The following is an 18,812-nucleotide window of genomic DNA, read 5'->3' as shown; positions in this document are numbered from 1 at the left end:
AAATGTACAGGGACATGTTTAGTGGCCCCCATCAGTGTGGGGTCATTCAGGCAGCAGGTCGGACCAAGGAGGCTGAGTGTCCTGCACTGCACAGGAAAGCAACACCCAACAAAACGAGTCTAACATCCACATTTGAAAACGGGACGCATCACCTAAAGGACATCCTTATGGGAAAATGACCAGTTTGCAATGCACTGCCACTTGTCCCTTCTCACTTAAAAGATAGAAAGGGAAGGGTAAAAATCTAAGATTCATAAAGTTCTTAATCTGTTTAATGAGGGCGTTCTAGCACAAAGATGTGAACTTTTGGGACGCATGGGTGGTTCAGTTGGTTAAGCGGCTGCCTTCGGCTCAGGTCATGATCCCAGGGTCCTGAGATCGAGTCCCACATCAGGCTCCTGGCTCGGCGGGGAGCCTGCTTCTCCCTCTGCCTCTGCCTACCACTCTGTCTGCCTGTGCTCGCTCTCGCTCTCTCTCTCTCTCTCACACACACACACACAAATAAATAAATAAATAATCTTAAAAAAAAAAAAAGAAGAAGTGAACTTTTAAGCAAATGACGTAAATGAACACTTTTCAATGATTTGTTAAAATGAAAAAGAAAGCAGCTTTCATTTCTAAAAAAAGGACAGTGCTCCAAAAAACAGGTGGGCGCGCAGAGGCTCCACACTGGCTCAGCTCTGTAGGATAAATCTGCCTGGGGCTACACTAATGTTTGAGTGTGGAACCCCTGGTCCAAAGTTGGGGGTTTATAGAGGCCCTCTTCTCACTCTGCAGCTCACTGAGACTTCCTAGTTGTCTTGCAAATGAGCAGTTAATGACAATGTGAAGGACAGTCATTAAGCACAAAATCTCTCCTTTCAGATCTCCAGAAAGGATGCAGATGTTTAGCTGTGGGATGAGCAGACCCTCCAGATGCTACTAAATTCTGCTATAGGTCCAATTTGGGGTCCAAGGCAATCTGCTAAAATGAAAAGGCTTCCTTAGTCCTTGGACTCTCTTGGGGCAGGGCAGGGGTGGGGTAGGGGAGGTCTTGAACACTCTTAAAAATGAATTTAAAAGCTTATACTGATTTTTCTTAACATTTTCTTAACTTCCTCCAAATGCTGGGAATTTAATCAATATAGGAATTCTCAAGATTAGGTTCTAAGCCAGGATCAGAATGGCTTCACTAGGTGGTTGAAGAATTTCCAAGTCTTTAGTTCTTATCAAAATTCCGGTTCAGTCTTAAGGTCTCAGAAGCTCAGCAAAATCCAGAGTCACTCAATAGGTCCAGCCACTCAACAGTCTACAGTGGCCCACTGATGAGATATCTGTTCATATTTTATTAGTCACCCATGCTTCTTTGTTTGTGAAGTGTCTGTTCCTGTTTTTGCCCATTTTTCTATAAGATTTTTTTTGCCATTTTCTTATGAAGTTCCTTATTCTGGATATGAATCCCATATCGGTTATTTTAGGTTTATAATTTGTATGTTTAAATGTTATAAAATGAAGAAATGGCAATTTGGATCTTCAATCAGGGAGATAAATGACTGAATATAGAAAAGACTGAAAATATGCACATGGGAAAATTATAAAATACGATTATAGTAGGAAGTAGACAAAAATACTAGTCAAAAGGAACTTCAGCAAGTGGCTGACTTCAAAGGACACCAACAAGAAAGTGAAAAGACCACCCACAGAATAGGAGAAAATATATGTAAATCATACATCTGATAAAGGTCTAGGATCCAGAGTATATAAAGAACTCTTACAATTCAATAATAAAAAGAAAAATAACCCAATCAAAAATGGAGTAAAGACTTGAATGTTCTTCCCAGGGGATCTGAAAACATTTATCTACACAAAAACTTGTAACACGAATGTTTGTGGCAGCATTGTTTATAATAGAAAAAAAAGGTGAAAACAATCCAAATACCCATTAACTGATAGATGGATAAGTAAAATGTATCTATACAATGGAGTGTTATTAATCAGTAAAGAGGGATGAAGTTCTGGTACATGATAAACACAGACGGACCTTGAAGACATGATGCTAAGCGAAGGAAGCCAGTCACAAAAGACCACATATTATATGACTCCTTTTACATGAAATGTCCAGAACAGGCAAATACACCAAGACAGAAAGTAGATTAGTGGTTGCTGGGGGCGAGGGGAAAGTGAGTAACTGCTAATGAGTACGGAGTTTCTTTTAGGGTGATGAAAATGTTCTAAAATCGTGGTGATGGTTGCACAGCTCTGTAAAGATACTCAAAAACGCTCAACTGTCTACTTTAAATAGATGAACGATATGGTGTACAAATTATACCTCAATAAAGCTGCTATTTAAAAAAATAGCAAGGCAAAGTACAGGAAAAGAATGACAAAACAAGGCAACCAAGCCAAGACAGAGTAGACGAAAAGAATGACAGAACGCCTGAAACCCAGGGAGACAATATCAGGCTTCAGACACAGCTCACTTCTTGCGGGCCTTAGGGGGGTAAAAAGTGGAGAGAAAACACAACTTTTAAGACGTGATGAAAGTCAGGAAGAGAATGTACTGTAGGAAGCCAAAATTCTAGCAAAAGAAAGGCTGAACTAAATTAATTGAAAACCACAAGGGTCCAGATGAAAACAGCCAGGGCTGAGCGCAAACAAAAGCAGGACTTAAAGATACGAGCATGTGGAGGGCATACTGTTGGCTCCTTCTGTCTGCCCTCCCAAGTCCTTTGTTTCAGTTCGGTCCAACACTCCAGGCCACATGGCACGGGAATGAGAGTGACCCCCAAAATATTTAATGAGCCCAACAATCCCCCAGGACTTTGTAAAAGCACAGGCTCCCAAGCCCACTCTCAGACTTTAGATTCCCAGTGTGGGTGGGCTCAGGAATCTAATGTTAACCAACTCCCAAGCTCCCATGGACACAGGTGGTATTCTGTGGACCATGCTGGGAAGCACAGTGCTTGCTGTCCTTGGCCAGACATCTGTGGCCCCTCCACTGAAGCGTTAGGTGGCAGGTAAGAGCAAAGGCTGAGGAAAATAACAGATCAGAGTCTGAACCCTGTTGCTGCCACATCCTTGCTGTTGACCTTTGACAGTTACTTAACCATTCTGTGCCTCAAAAGTCACATGTGAGGCACCTGGGTGGCTCAGTCGGTTAGGCAAGTGCCTTCGGCTGAGGTCATGGTACTGGAGTCCTGGATGGAGTCCCACATCGAAACCCCTGCTCAGCCGGGAGTCTGCTTCTCCCTCTGACCCTCCCCCTTCTCGTGCTCTCTCTCTCTCTGTCTCACCCTCAAATAAATAAAATCTTTAAAAAAAAAGAAAGAAAGCCACATGTGCAATTGCGAGCCAGAAATTCTGACCGCGCAGATGGAATGAAATAATGTTTGTTGTGTGCCCGGCATGGTGTCTGTCACAGCCAATGCTCCGAGGCTGCTGGATTGCTCTTGTCTATGACTCTTGTCCTTGGCCAGCTTACCCACTGCAGCAGCTAGCGGCCATCTCACTGGCTGGTATCTCAAGGAGAAACTTCAGAGAAAGGATTCTTAAGTGAGGGCTAGTGGATCCCTCAAGGATCTGGGCTTGTGCATTAGGAAGTCTGTGGATCTTTGAATAATACACAGAATCATCTGGAGTAGGAGAGGCGAGGGTGGTCGCAGCTGTTGTGGGGTTCTCAAGTTTGGAGTAGGACTGTGACCCCAAAACAGTCAAGAGTCACTCCCTAATAGAAATCTAGTTCATTTCTGTCTCTCATTTCAGCTGTCCTTACGGTTTCCCCCACTAGCTTACCCTAAATGAATTCAGGGGATTTACATTACCCTCAGGTCCTAGTGCCTAGCACCTGGAGTGGGATTCCCAAAAACTGGGGTCTCTGAACATTTTGGGAAGAGGAGGAAGACAGTGACGATGTTGATGACAATGACAGCAGTGGTAAGAAGAGTACCCATAAGTGACTCTTAATCTCACAAAACAAACTGAGGGTTGCTGGGGGGAGGGGGTTTGGGAGAAGGGGGTGGGATTATGGACATTAAGGAGGGTATGTGCTTTGGTGATTGCTGTGAAGTGTGTAAACCTGGTGATTCACAGACCTGTACCCCTGGGGATAAAAATATATGTTTATAAAAAATAAAAAATTAAAAAAAAAAGAAGAGTACCTTACCATGTATCAGAGGTTAATGAGGTGACGGGCACTATACTGAGCACTTTACACATGAACCCTTCTCTCGTTCAATCCTGACAAGAACTCTGAGAGGATCACAGATGAAGAAACTGTTAGACAGGTTAAGTAACTGACACTGGGTCATGTACCAGAGACTGGCAGTCAGGCTTAATCTCAAATCTGTCTTACTGCAAAACAGTGCTCTGAGCCAATGCCTACCTTCGTAGGCCACTAAATACTTCATCTTGGTAGGGGGGCCTCGTGGCCAAGATCAAGGGTATTGTAGCTGTGGAGAACAGAGGTAAAGATTCTGCTTCTGGCTTCCTTACATTTATCTCCCTAACATTGGGAATTTGAGCAAAAGGTAGAACTGGGCTTTGTGCTGATCTTTGAGATATATATATTAGTCCTTTGGAACTAAAATGGTGAGTGACCCTTCCATTAAGGCTACAAAAATCAGCCCAGAAGTATAAACATGCCAAACTGCTCTGACCCCCCAAATGTGCAAGGAAACTGAGAACTGACTGGGACATACTCATCTGTGGAATGGAAAGCAGGGAAGAAAAAAAATCAAAGACACAACTGGAGAAGCGTACCTTCAATATGGTACCAGGCCGAGAGCTGTGGTCCTCCTTCCTGACATTAAACGAGGCCAGGAGGTAGATAGTGACTTCAAGAGACCCTAAAAGTAAGTTGACGGTACAGCACACACATCACAGGTAAATGCTAGAGGCTTTGAGTTTAGGGGTAAGACAGGAATTCAGTAATGACTGAAGAGTATCAAGGATCCATTATTTCAATTCCTAATTGTACTACATGACCTTGGCATGACAATTGTTATATAAACTAAAGGAAAACAGTGTGATGATATGAAGGAAAGATATTTGTAAAGCTTAGCACAGGTACAGATAGACTCCTGAAGGTTCCTGAAGGGCAATGATAGCAGATTGGTAGTTCTCAAATGCGACTGATTTTGCCTCCCTTGCCACCTTTTGCCCAAGGGACACTACTGACATTGTTGACTGTGGTGACTGGGGGGCTGGTGGGTGCTACTGACATCTTGTGTGCAGAGATGAGGGAAGCTGCTAAACACCTGTGAACAGGAAAGAACCTACAGAAAAGAACCATCCAGGCCAGAATGTCAACAGGGCCAGAGTTGAGAGACCCTGTAGTCGATGACAGGGATCCCAGCGTAGTACTTCAGATAACTACGAAACGTTCAGAAGCCCCACTAAGAATCACATTTATTATATGCAGAACACAAGTTCCACTGAAAAGTACATAAGTCATCAAAGAGCCAGTAAACTTCCTCCAGTCAGACTGGTTTTGGTTTTTTAAGAATTTTAATTTCATAATTAAAATACCTAGAATCACACGGAAAAAAAAAAAAAAATCAAAACGTGTCCAGCAGGCTAAAGTTCCTTTTGCTCCTTATCCTAAGTCCTGTTTGAGTCAAACTACCTACATGCACATGGGCTGCCATGACTTGCTGAGGATGTGACTCAGGCAAGCTTCTGGTCCTTTCTGAATTTCAGCCTCTTCGTCTATAATATAGGGACAACAGTAGTAACCAACTACGATTATAGGGTTGTGGCGAGGACTGATTGAGTTAATGGGTAGAGTGTACTTAAAACCTGTGACCAAGTGCTCATCAAGTACTAGCTATTGCTAGCATCCAGTCTATACACACCCCCCCCACACACTCCCTTGCAGAAAATACGTATGATGGTTTTGAAGTCTAGCTTTCTTTTTTAACCTAAAAATGTGTAATTCTGCTCATCTTTTTTGTCAACTCATAAACCTGCCCATTTGAGTACACAGAAATCTACCTACTTCTTTCTTGCTTCCTTCTATGCTGAAGTATTTCAAGTCATGTCTCTACTGAGGACAAGTTCAGCTGCTTCTACCACTTGGACCCCTAATGTTAAATTTGTCTTAGTCCAGAGACCAAGACCAAACAGGCCCAGGTTTATCTGTGTTTTTAAAAAATATGCAAAAAGTAAATGAAGAGTGAATAACCGCAACAGAGTGAAAATAAAAAAGATCAGTCACCAAAACAAATAATATCCACAAACAAATATTTTGAAGGGTTTCCTTAGTGTAGAAATAGAAAATTCTAGAATTTTAGAATAATTACATCCTCCATAATCTGCTTTTTTTTTTCCCCAAAGAATCATATATAGTATTACAGTTAATGAAAACTTCAAAGCTCTCAGAATAATTTTCTTTGGCTTTAACACAATTGGATTGGTCATGTTAAATTCCAACAAAGTTAGGAAAAAAGTACTAGGTCAGAGGAGGAAATGAAAACATGGAAGTGTTATCACCATTTGGTCATAAACTCCTCTTCTCAAAGAAACATGGCTATAAAAATCTGTTCCAGGATGAAAAACTTGGCACAAAACAATCCAATCTTACATCATCCTTTTTAAAGGTTGGGGTGGAGTAGGGAGGGGAGGGATTAAAAAGTAGGAGGAGAAAGTTCTTCCTATGTAGGAAAAAAAGAAAAAAAAGGGGGGGGCTGTCAGTAAAGTAAGTTTTCCATTGATGCATAACTTCTTCAAATTAATGGTTTGGTTTAGCTAAAATCTGGCAAGGTAGCAGATTTTAGTCTTTTCTAAGAATGGCCTCTGTTTTGGTGAAGCTGTCTATAAAAGATAATGTTCTCAGACAGGATGTTCATTCCCTGTTATGGTCCTATTTACAATATTATGTTAACTCATCATTTGTTTTGTTTTAAACTAAAGGCTTCTCCATTCATTAAAGTCATTAGTGAAAGACAGCGTGTCTGAATTTTAATAAGTACAGAAAAACTCCAATATAATTATGAGCCTTATATTATGGGAATCAAAATCAGACATACCAGGATCAAATTATATGCTCTTTAGTAAAACTTCACATAGTAAAATCTGACAACATCATTGGTATTAGACCTTTCCTCCAACAACAGTATAAGGGGTTCCACTTTATGTATGAATTTTATACATTAAGAGCCTTAGTCATTACCTACTTACACCAAACACCTGTAATCAAGAACCACGCCATTATTTTCTGCACTAAATAATTACCCTTTGAAACTGTATTGTGGACATAACAAAACACGTACTTTTTTAAAGAAGAAAATGAGGCAAGATGACTTTTTAAAAAATAATCCAACTGTCATACCCCTGATCCACATCCACACTCTGCTCTGAAAATGAAGATGTTACATGAATGTAACAGACCAATTCAGAGATCACTGTGTAGCTAGAAACATGTTGGTCTGAGAAAAGAGTAGAACATCTGAGAGCTAGGAGCCCTAGAAGAATGGCTATAAACCTCAAGCTTCATGCAGGTCAAGGCCAACCACAAGAGGAGAGCTCCAAAGTCTTGGCTTTAATACCCTAGAGCCCTGTTCCTTCTGGAGTTCCTCTGTCCTCACCATGAGCTAAATTAAACTAAGAAACCCAGGTGTTTGTGTTGGGCAGAGAGAAGCGAGAATGGCAGTGCTCTTGGTGGATGTGTCACTCCACTGCGAGACACAACAATAAGGTTAAAAACTGCCTCTGAACATAGTAATTATGTTAGCTATTTTGAGAGCAAGAAATAAATTAAAATGTGCTTTTACTTAAACAAATAACACACAACAGAATTCATGGAAAAATGGTCATTGATTAAACATCCCGTATTACTAATGTTCCCAATCTCCTGGCTTCAGGACACTATGGGGCCTTACGCTGGTATCAAAGGTTTACTAATTTATTGGCTACCAAGCCCTTGAAGACCGAATAAAAGTCCTATGTGTAATATATCACATATATAAAAATGGATTCATGAATGTGTGTATACGTATACACATACACACACCTACAGCACACACAAGCATATAATGTATCCATTTCTCAAATATGTACACATACACTAAAGTGATTAATAAAATACAAGTTCATTTAAAAGGCATTCAACTCATCATTTATTCACATGAAATACTAAAAAGTATTACTTTTTATCTGTGCAGATCTATGAAATTTAAGGCACAGTTCTCTGAGTTTTGACAAATGCGCAGAGCTGTATATCCACCACCACAATCATGATACAGAACAAATAATTCCATCATCCTAAAACAATCCTAAAAAAATCCTTGTGCCACCCGGTTCTAGTCAAGCCCTCCTTCTGTTCTTTCATCCTTATGGAAAAGGTGTTTTTGGTTTGTTTTGTGTTGTTGTTGTTTGTTTGTTTGTTTGTTTTGTTTTGAGAGAGAGCATGGGTGTGTGGGGTAGGGGGGCAGTGGGAGAGGGAAATCCCAAGCAGGCTCCATGCCCAGTGCAGAGCCCATCACAGGGACCAGAGCCAAAACCAAGACTTAGAAGCTCAACAGACTGAGCCTCATGGAAAAGATTTTGACTAAAAACAGGTCCTCACACTTGAAAGGGATGGGAATAACTGCCACAAAGTACTGAAGACCATCTTTTTCATAATTTTACGCCCCCTTTTTTACACATTAGTCTCTACTTTAGTAGACCAAACCCTTAGTCCCAGGGTTTGACAGAAAGGATTAAAAGAGAAGGAAATTGAAATAACAGGATAGGAAGAAATAAGACTTGGAGGAATTCAGACTTTAAGACAGTATGAAGGAAAAAATAGTAGAACTTGATGAACGATGACAATAGGTAGTATTAAAATAAATATATATGCCTGGGAGATACAGGAAGAAAACCTTCAGTGGGATAAAGCTGGTAAGTGATCATCTGTGAATAAAAGTAATGAATTTTTCTCTTTTTTTAAAGAATGGTAAGATCTGATTTGATTAGAAAGCCCATTCTGCCTACAGTGTGGCAACTAGCTAGGAGCGGGAAGGAGTGAGCATGAAAGACTGGTTAGAAGAGTATTTCAATAGTCCAGCTATGAGACAACAGTAGCTCAGATAAGTTATCCCAAAGGGGGAGGTTTACTAAAAACCACAAGAAGTAAAAAGAAGAGGAAAAAGCAGTGGAATATTGTGGAATATCATTCAAAGAACATCTACAATCACAGTCAATACTTGTAGAAATCTAGAACAGTCAAGACACAATTGCAGCATATCTCACAGGATGGCCTGCAGTCGAAACACCTAACTCTGCTGGATAAAAACTGTTAAACTACAATAAGTATACTCCCAAAAAAGAACTGACGGGACTCCCTGGAAGTACCTATCCCTGGTCCTGTCATCTGTGGTTTGGAAGTCTGGGATACAGGGTATGTAGGCCGCTGTCAGTGTGCTGAGCACGGAGCCTTCTCAGACAGGACGCCAACAGTTTGCTCCCCTGTCTTGAAAAGAGCCATTAAGGGTGTTTCAGCAAGGAAATGACATGCACAGAGCTCTGCTTTCAAAGGATTAATGTGGCCAACAGTGAAATACGCAGGTCTGAAACGGGGCTGGCGAAAGGGTGTGCAGATGAACATGAGATACCACAGAGGCAAAATCAGCCGGCAGTTGTGCAAATACAGGCAACCATTGTGCGGGGAAGGTCAAAAATAGGGTGCCTAGGTGTCATGGCCATGGGCATGAGGCTAGTCACACCATTAATAAAGATAAAGAACACAGGGGAATTGTAGATTTTGGAGGGGGGGGAATGGGTAAGTGGTGGACCATAATTTACTCTTAAAATATTAAATCTCAAACTTCGGTGATTATTCTTGCATGAGAGGGTATAGAAGGCATTAAAAATGCAGAACTGAAATCTAGAACAAGGATCCTTAAATAAGGCTTGTGGATTAGCTTCAGGGGCAGGTGTGTTACTCTCAAAACTGTATTTGAACTTTCTGTGTCTGTTCATTTTCCTGGGCTAAGTCCATGAACTCTCATCAGATTTTCAAAGAGGTCTGAGTCAATCTGCTACTCCTTTTTTTTTTAAGATTTTATTTATTTGTCAGAGAGAGAGAGGAAGAGCACAGGCAGACAAAATGGCAAGCAGAGGCAGAGAGAGAAGCAGGCTCCCTAGCCGAGCAAGGAGCCCGATGTGGGACTCGATCCCAGGACGCTGGGACCATGACCTGAGCCGAACGCAGCTGCTTAACCAGCTGAGCCACCCAGGCGTCCCAATCTACTACTCCTTTAAAACAGTATGTTAACTTTGGATACTTTTAACCTTTGGTGTTCTGCAACTTCAGATGATGTGTCTAGGTGTCAGTTTCTATTAATTTAGCCTGTTGGAGGCTCACTATATTTCCTCTACTTGAGGATTGGTATCTTCCATCAGTTCTGGAACATTCTAAGCCATTTTCTCTTCCACTTTCTAATTTCTCTGCTCCTTCCTATAACACAGCCTCATGTTCTTATTAACTACCACTGTACATCTCAGACCTTCCATTGAGGAATATTTTCCTACTTGTGAATAAATACAAATGAACACTACATAAAACAGTAGAGTTTTGCTATTGAAATATAGTGCAAAATTGAAAATCATAAACTTCCCATCTTCACTGCAGAAAAAAACGCTGCACAAAATCCTTGAGATGTTCAGCAGAGAGGCGCTATGCTGATTTTTTAAACGAAGACACGTTATGTCTTAGAATTTAGAGCTCATCATCATGCTGTAGACTGGAGAACAGTGCTTAGGAGAAGCAAGGCACAGAACTGCCCACAGACACAAAATAAATCTGAGATAGAGCTTCGGGGGCAAACAAGTTTAAGAAACAAGTACCCGTGAGATCTGAATTATCACAGACTTATTGTATACATCTTCTTGCAAAATGTATATTTTTCTGCCCAAAAAGAGAGCTAGATAAAAACATTGATACATCACCAACTCAGGCAGCTGGGGAGGTAGGAGTTCTACACCAGAATGTTTCCAAAAATATGCTATTTGGGGGCTGATTGATTTTCTCCCCCAACTAAATTCCGTTCTGGTTCTTTTTGGTAATATTTCAAAGTGCAGGCTGAGCTCTTGATCTTTTGGGAGGCACAGGCAAGAGAAAAGGCCAAACTCACTAATGAAAACTTGCTGAACTTACTTTTCAGAATTCCATTCGAAGTCACGAAGAACCCTTCTGGCCCTGCTCCCAGACTAGTAAAACGAACATCTCCAATCCCTGGAGGCTAAGATAGCTCGTTCCACTAAAACCAAATACACATCTCCTGACAGCTGGTTGTCTTAGCATACTCAGGACTATATATTTATCAAAGGGGAAAAAAAAAACCCTCTAGGAGCACAATATTTATTATAGGATTATCTCAGTGACTCAAGTAAACATGAGTAAGGCAAAATTAAACCATGTTTACTATGATGTTCTATTACTTAAATCCTGACACAAAATCACCCCAAGAGATCTAGGGTCTTATTTCTTAAGACAATTGACGTAGGTTAAAAAAAAAAGAAAAGAAAAAAAGGAAGGCAAAGAATTGTCTTTTCTTTAAAATCTGTTTAGCTACACAATTTTTCTAATTACTTTAAAAAAAAAATCTTTCAAGCATCTACAACAAAAATTTTCCATCCTGTTAAGATGTTGAATTCAGCACAAAATTTAAATAAAAATCACAAAATATTGAATTTGCTCTTGTTTAAAAAACTTACTTTATCTGATATATCTGAATTTTATATCCATAATTTCATTAAACCTCACCCATAATTCTAAGTAGTACTATTTTCATTTTTAGCTCCTCCCAGCCCTTTCCCTAGGCCCTTTAGGTAAGTTTCAGTTTAGCCCAGTCTTTTTGGATTACAGGCTATACAAATGTTGCAAGTGACCATGTCTGTGGCCAGGCACACTGTGGGGCAAAAGACAGGGAAAAGAGGGCTGGAAAGGTCACAACAGGAGGAGATAACAGGTCACGAAAGATCAAAAGCATATTTATCACCTTCTAGATTCAGCTGATGAGCCACTCCCAGGAAATAAAGCTCCACCTCTAGGAAACATGACCAGGGGTCTGTAAGGGAAATAAGCCTGCTGGCTGGGCCTCAAGACACATGTACTTTGGAGATCACTATCCTCTGTAGCACAGGATCCAACAGGTCCCCAGCCTGCTGATCCACCAGCAAATCCAGACAGTGGGAACCGAAGCTGAGCTCGGGCAGGGCCAGCTTGGCAGAACACGGGCTGTGGCTCACCAGCGCTCCACTGATGGAAACAGAGGAGCACCCTTAAGGAGTGCACGGTCCACGGAAAGACTATAACACCAGAGGTATGGACACAGGTGGGAAAAGCATAAAACATAGTCTTGCTGGGCAGGCAGGTGGTGGTCAGGAAAAGTTCCACAGGGGAGAGGAGAACTGAGAAGATCTATGAGGACAGACAAAACTTTGAGAGATTCTATAGGAAAGGGAAATAAAATTCAACATTCTCATAGGAGAAGCAGCCCAAGCAAAGGTATGAAAGTGAAAAAACAAAAACAAAAACAAAAAACAAGGTGTGTTCACAGGAAATCCCAGAAAACCAGCTTGACTGAACAAAAGGAAACACACAGAACCCAGATCAGGGTAGAAAGGTCAGCTGGGACGACAACAGAAGAAGTTTTGTATGTCACAGAGAGATGCATATTTAATTCTATTGGTGATGGGGGGCATTAATTGTGCTGGGCAGGGAAAGAAATTATATGACCCAAACTTCCTTCAGGAAGACAGTGACAGCTCCAGGCTGGATAAACTGACATAGGAAGGAAAGTTAAAAGGCCATCAGGAGACATAGCAACCGAAGGACTAAACTAGGAAATGACAATAGGAATGACCAGAAGGACAGATATAATGGAGAGAGGATTTCTAATACAAAACGGGGGTTGGCTAATGCCATTTGGAGGCAGCACCTGGACACCTAAGAAACTGAGAGTGTCCTGAATAGAAACAGGGCTGTAGGGCGCCTGGGTGGCTCAGTGGGTTAAGCAGCTGCCTTCGGCTCAGGTCATGCTCTCAGGGTCCTAGGATCGAGTCCCACATCGAGCTCTCTGCTCAGCAGGGAGCCTGCTTCCTCCTCTCTCTCTCTCTGCCTTCCTCTCTGCCTACTTGTGATCTGTCTCTGTCAAATAAATAAATAAAGTCTTTAAAAAAAAAAAAAAAGAAACAGGGCTGTAAGGAAGAAACCCTGGTTTCCTGGAGGAATGAGGAGTTTGGCTGCAGACACGTCCAATCTCAGCTGTCGAGTGAACACACGGACAGACATGTCTATCGAGCGGCTAGAAAAGCTAGTAGGAAAGTTGAGATTAGAAATGGGGATCTGGGGGGGCATCCACAAAGAGGTAGGGCTCTGGGGATGAAATCATGGGAAACATAACTTAGCATAATGTAATGGGTTGAAAAAGGAAGAAGAGTCAGTGGAGGGTACCGGGAAGGGTCTAAGAGCTCCAGGTTACAGAAGAAAAGAGATGTATTCTAGAACATGTTAGGGATACTATTGTGAGGATCAGAGGGATGGTTGAGTGAAAGCAGTTTAAACGTCTGAAACTACTGAACAAATATATACTTGGGATTTTCACAGTCGCGCAGGTTTAATCTCTAGGAAAGCCACTCTGTGCTGGAAGAGCCAGGCTTCCCAAAGTCTTCCACAAGGTCCCCGCTCCACTGAGCCAAATGGAAACGGGATTTTGTCCTGCCCTGAACTCTAACAGTACTTACCAAGTTGAATTTTGGTGTTTGGGACACTCAAGACCTGCTACCTAGGCATTGTCCCGTGCCGAAGCTGCAGGGGGCGCTTTTCTCTATGACCCCCCTTGGAGGAGATGAACTGGCAAGTGAGGACTGACCGACCTTTGCAGAGGACGCCGTGAGTGGGGCTCAGAAAGGCTAAGTGTCTTGAGCCAAGACTGTCAGGTAGTCAAGTGGAGGAACCGGGGTCCCCTGGTGCCAAGTCTTATCGTGCCTTTTCTACTAACACACGAGTTGGGACTTGCCCTGTCTGTTCTGATTCCCTTTACAATCAAGCAAACTAGCAAGGGCACGGCCAAATCTCATTTATCTTGATTTCCTCTGAAGCACCCAGCCAAGGGCCTGCCACTTGGTCAATTCTTGTGCTTTTGTTGCTGAAAGTACTTGTGGGCACGAGGGCCTCCCTAGTGGTGAGCGTCTGTGGGCTGCTCAGCTTTGAGGACGTATTTCTAAGGCGGACTGTAACTTAACAACAAAAAGTTCTAAAAACAAATTCTGTACTTGTGAAAGATGCCACCTGGTCTGCCTCAGGGGCTGAAATCCTCTTTTTATGCACCGAGTGGGAACAGCACAGGGAGTGACAAGCTGGCTTTCTTCAAACCACTCCCACCGACAGGCTCAAGCCAAGAAATGGGCCCACACCTTTCGGGAAAGAGAACTGCCCGTTTCACCTCTGGTGTCACTGCTGAAAACAGTCTAAGAAGGAGGGAAAGGTAGAGCAGGTTTGGTGTCGGCTCTAATGATGTAACCTCACATGGCCGGCTTGACTGCCAGAGGAAAAAATAGGCAACTGGTTTAGAAACTAGGTTTTTTTTTCCTTCTCTTAAGAGTCAACCAAAGTCTATTTTGCACAACTGACTACTAGCTGTTCTGTTTTGTTTAATGAACTGTACTTAGTGTCCCATTTACCTGACTGGTTTGGGTTCCTTGGAAAACAATATATAGAGAGCCCGAAATAAGCGTTATTTCATAAACATCCCATGTGCGAAAAGAATGCAGTTCTTGGAAACTTCCCTTTGCAAGCCACACACGTGCACAGTGGGAGACCAGGAAAAAACATACATCCAAACACCATAGAGGCACACAGTCAGGCTCCAATGTCGCCAGAAACACCAGAAACTCTTCCAGGATCCTGGGCAAAGAGACAGACTTCTGAAGCGGGGATTATATTTTAGAGCTCCGTTCATTATAATACACTTGGGAGTTTTCAATCCCATGTCTCTGACAGATGTTCCCTTTTGTGGGGATTGTCTATTTTGAGGACATTTGGTAACCATGTCCCTAGAAACATTCAGGGTACAATAAATGGATCCTTCTTCCGACATGTGAAGACAAGACCCAAAGTAGCCTTTTCCCATTTCTGAGACCAGTTAGTGTAAGCATAATATTCCTGCCCACTGCATGGACAAGTTGGGGCAGAGGGACATAGCCAGACTGAAATGAGGTATTTCCCAGGCTCAAAACACCTTTCCGTGCCCACGGAGAACAGACAGAGAGAATGCATCTTTTCTTGCCAGTTTTCACCTAATGTGGATCAGGCCATTGATGCACATTACCGTTGACCCACACTGATCAGGCCTGGACCCCTGCCTGTCAAATGTACTGCATGGGGCTTGGAACTTCCTAGAAAGAGCCATAGCAAAAGCCAAAAAGAGTACAAGCCTCAGCTTAGCACAAGCGTCTGGCCATGGCTTTGGGCGTGGCCACATGGGATGCTTTCCCCATGACTCCTGAGAGCACTCTTCAAGTCTGAGTCAATAATCAATGCTTGGATGGCTCAGAGTTGACAGGACAGTATGAAACACAGAAAACGAGTGAGACCTTAACACAGTATCAAAGACCAGTACCAGTTCGCCTCATTCAGTTCTTAAAATCTATCCTATGACCTTGGCCTACTGAAATGACATTATCTCCGTTCTACACACTGAACTCTGCATGAGTTAACCAAAGATATTAACAACTTTAGTAACTATGTAAGCCTTAGAAAGTTACATATGACAATCTGACCACTTGCCATTTTAACCTCTTCTTCTGAAACCTCATTTTTTTTTAATTTTTTATTTTTTATAAACATATATTTTTATCCTCAGGGGTACAGGTCTGTGAATCGCCAGGTTTACACACTTCACAGCACTCACCAAAGCACATACCCTCCCCAATGTCCATAACCCCACCCACCTTCTCCCAACCCCCCTCCCCCCAGCAACCCTCAGTTTGTTTTGTGAGATTAAGAGTCACTTATGGTTTGTCTCCCTCCCAATCCCATCTTGTTCTGAAACCTCATTTTTAAAACTCTACTCAAGGATATAAGAACTTCTGGCAGTTTTCACTGGTACTATAAAGGCAGTTCTACTAAGCGAATCTCTATCAACCAGGAGAAATGTTGACTCTCAGTGCAGCGTTTTCCAGTTTTCTTGTAAGAATTATGTATTGACCCAGAATACTGCCAACCAGGCTCCCATTCCCCCTGCACTACATTTCTGCAAGACATTAACAAAATGAAAAGACTTGTTCCTGCCCTTAAGTAGTCTGCGATTTAGTAAAAATGAGAAAGCAAATATGCGTCGCTAACTAAATCTGTGATGAGCGGATTCTAACTGATACAAATTCAGTATTGTAAGAGCTCACAGGATGGCCAAAGAAGGCAGCTCAATGGTGCTCAGGAGAAATGGCAGGAACAGGATTTAGAAAGGTCTATTTCAATAGGAAACGGGCGTTAGGGAAGGCATTGCACACGGAGGTGATACCTTTAGCAAAGGCACACAGGCAAGGGCACACAGATGAATTAAGAAACGTTCAAGTGATGGAGTCTGGCTGAATGATAAGCTAGTGAAGGGAAGAGCATTAGAAACCGATATGGAAAAGTAAGAGGCATAACATAAAAAAAGTTCGTAACATAAAAAAAGAGGGAGGACATGTAGGAAAGCTACATTTTACAGGAAATAACTTTTCAAATATAACCTTCACTGATAATTTGTCACATCACATCTCAGATTTTTAGAGGGAGAAATATTTTATTAGCAAGTTTATTTGCAAACTAGGTGCAGTTACTTCCAAGTAAAATAACGTGGGTGCTGGGAAAATCATTTTTCCAAGTTGGCAAATTCCTGTCTGCAGCTTAACTAATTACCTACATCTTGCAATGGTTTCATTGAGATCCCTCTTTCCTCATCACCAACATACCTTCCTGATTTATCACGTATGTACAGTGACGACTTAGAACTAGTATCTGCTCACCTATTGACCCATCCTTGCCTTTTCTGCCCCAGCCTGTCCTAACCACTCGCTCCCTCACGCATTCTTCTCCTATGAATGCCATCAATAATGACAACACGTATAGCTGCCACTTACCATAGTGTCAGGCACTGCAATTAATGCCTTAAGAACAGTGTTTCATAAAATCCTCAAAATATCACTATAAAATAGGTAATACTAGCCCTATTTTGAAGCAAGTTCAAAGATGTTAAATATTTTACCAACTGGTAAGTGGCAGGACCCTGGGCTAGGCCCTCTTGGCAGGACCGAGAGACCTGGCCTATTTACCTCATATTGCCTCCAACATTCTTTGGCGTCTTTGCCAATATGGGTTAGTATTTTCAAAAAAAAATGAAAACATTCAGGGGGCGCCTGGGTGGGTCAGTGGATTGGGCTGCTGCCTTCAGCTCAGGTCATGATTTCAGTGTCCTGGGATCGAGCCCCACATCGGGCTCTCTGCTCAGCAGGGAGCCTGCTTCCCCTTTTCTCTCTGCCTCTCTGCCTACTTGTGATCTCTCGCTCTGTCAAATAAATAAAATGTCAAAAAAAAATTGAAAACATTCAGTGAATGCCTGCTACTGTAAAACCCATCCCAGGTGTTCTCGGAGGTACACAAATAAATAAGAGAATGCCTATAGATTACTGGCACCCCTAGTCACCCATGTGGGACAATGAACATCTATGTCTTCTTGCAGTGTGGAAGACAGTATATCCATGATTCACAAAGTTGAACAACTAGGGCCAGAGGGAGTAAAAATGACTCAGGATATGAATGTTGGACGGTGACCACATCTCACAGACAGAAATCAGCCAACCCTGACTGAGATTTGGAATCACATATTTCAATCAGAATCTGTAAAAACTCTGTCTGCCGATGAAAAATCTGTCCTGTCAGAAGCTCCCAACCAAATCTGCCTACAATCTATTTTCAATGAACCTCAGCTTCCTTTGAAGTAGAATAAGCTTCTGAAGCATTTCAGCCAACAATAAGCACATTGCGAGGCTAGCCCCTGTAAAATTCATCATCAACGAGTCAAGGTACTAGGTTAAAACACAAATGTGGCATCAAACTGCTTGTACCCCAGAGCCTGCAAGTCATGTACTACTATAGAGCACTATTTAGACACAGAAGAGAAATTCAAATGTGTCATCTTTTAAAGTTATCTGCTTTTTAATATCACCATTACTGACTTCAGAATAAGCTTTTGCTAATATTTTCAGGAGACTAGTTACATTTTTACAAATAACTGTAATACAAAAATATAAGACATTGGCTAGGATGCTGCTGAGCAGTCCTCTTTAGGCTATAACCATATGTACCCGGGGAACATTTGGAAGGAGACGCAATTTCGGATTCCGCCTGCCTACTCATCTCTACAAAGGTACGGAATTCATATCACAAGTTGCACAACTAAGACTCATCCAAAGACTGCAGTGGCAAATACTAACTGCATTTACTCTGCAATCTAAACTCCCGGTACAACTCATTTTTAAGAAAATGAAAGTCAATGAGGAGAAATCACTCCACGAGTTCAAGAGCGGCCAAAGAATTAGCAAGATATGTTTAGCTAACAAGGCGAAACACCAGGCTACATAAAACTAATGACGCTGATACTCACTGTTCAATTCGTGGTGACAAGTATAGCTTGGGATACACCTGAGTGGCTTCAGTGTCCTCGAAACTGACAGAAAGGAGGGCCACGTCTTCTCCAGGGTCTTCATTTACATCCTTAAGCAGGGAGTGGAAAACAAAATATCGTTAGTACCTGCTCTCCTACCATCTTCCCCGTGCTGAGCTCACAGCCCACTGGCATCGAGGTTAG

General features: G+C 42.0%; 1 protein-coding gene across 4 annotated transcripts in view; it reads right to left on the bottom strand.

Moving 5' to 3' along the window:
* The window catches only part of BABAM2 (BRISC and BRCA1 A complex member 2), a 404,982-nt gene that overhangs the window by 159,550 nt on the left and 226,620 nt on the right, over nt 1–18,812 (bottom strand). For all 4 annotated transcript variants that reach the window (XM_082745160.1, XM_082745162.1, XM_082745163.1 and 1 more), the window contains one exon: nt 18,609–18,718. In XM_082745160.1, coding sequence (XP_082601286.1) covers nt 18,609–18,718 — 110 coding nt within the window. The remainder of the gene's footprint in view (nt 1–18,608; nt 18,719–18,812) is intronic.

Source organism: Mustela nivalis (assembly GCF_964662115.1).
Source record: "Mustela nivalis genome assembly, chromosome: 8".
Lineage (NCBI taxonomy): Eukaryota > Metazoa > Chordata > Mammalia > Carnivora > Mustelidae > Mustela > Mustela nivalis.
Note: the sequence above shows the minus strand (reverse complement) of the source record. Positions and strands in the feature narration are given on the sequence as shown.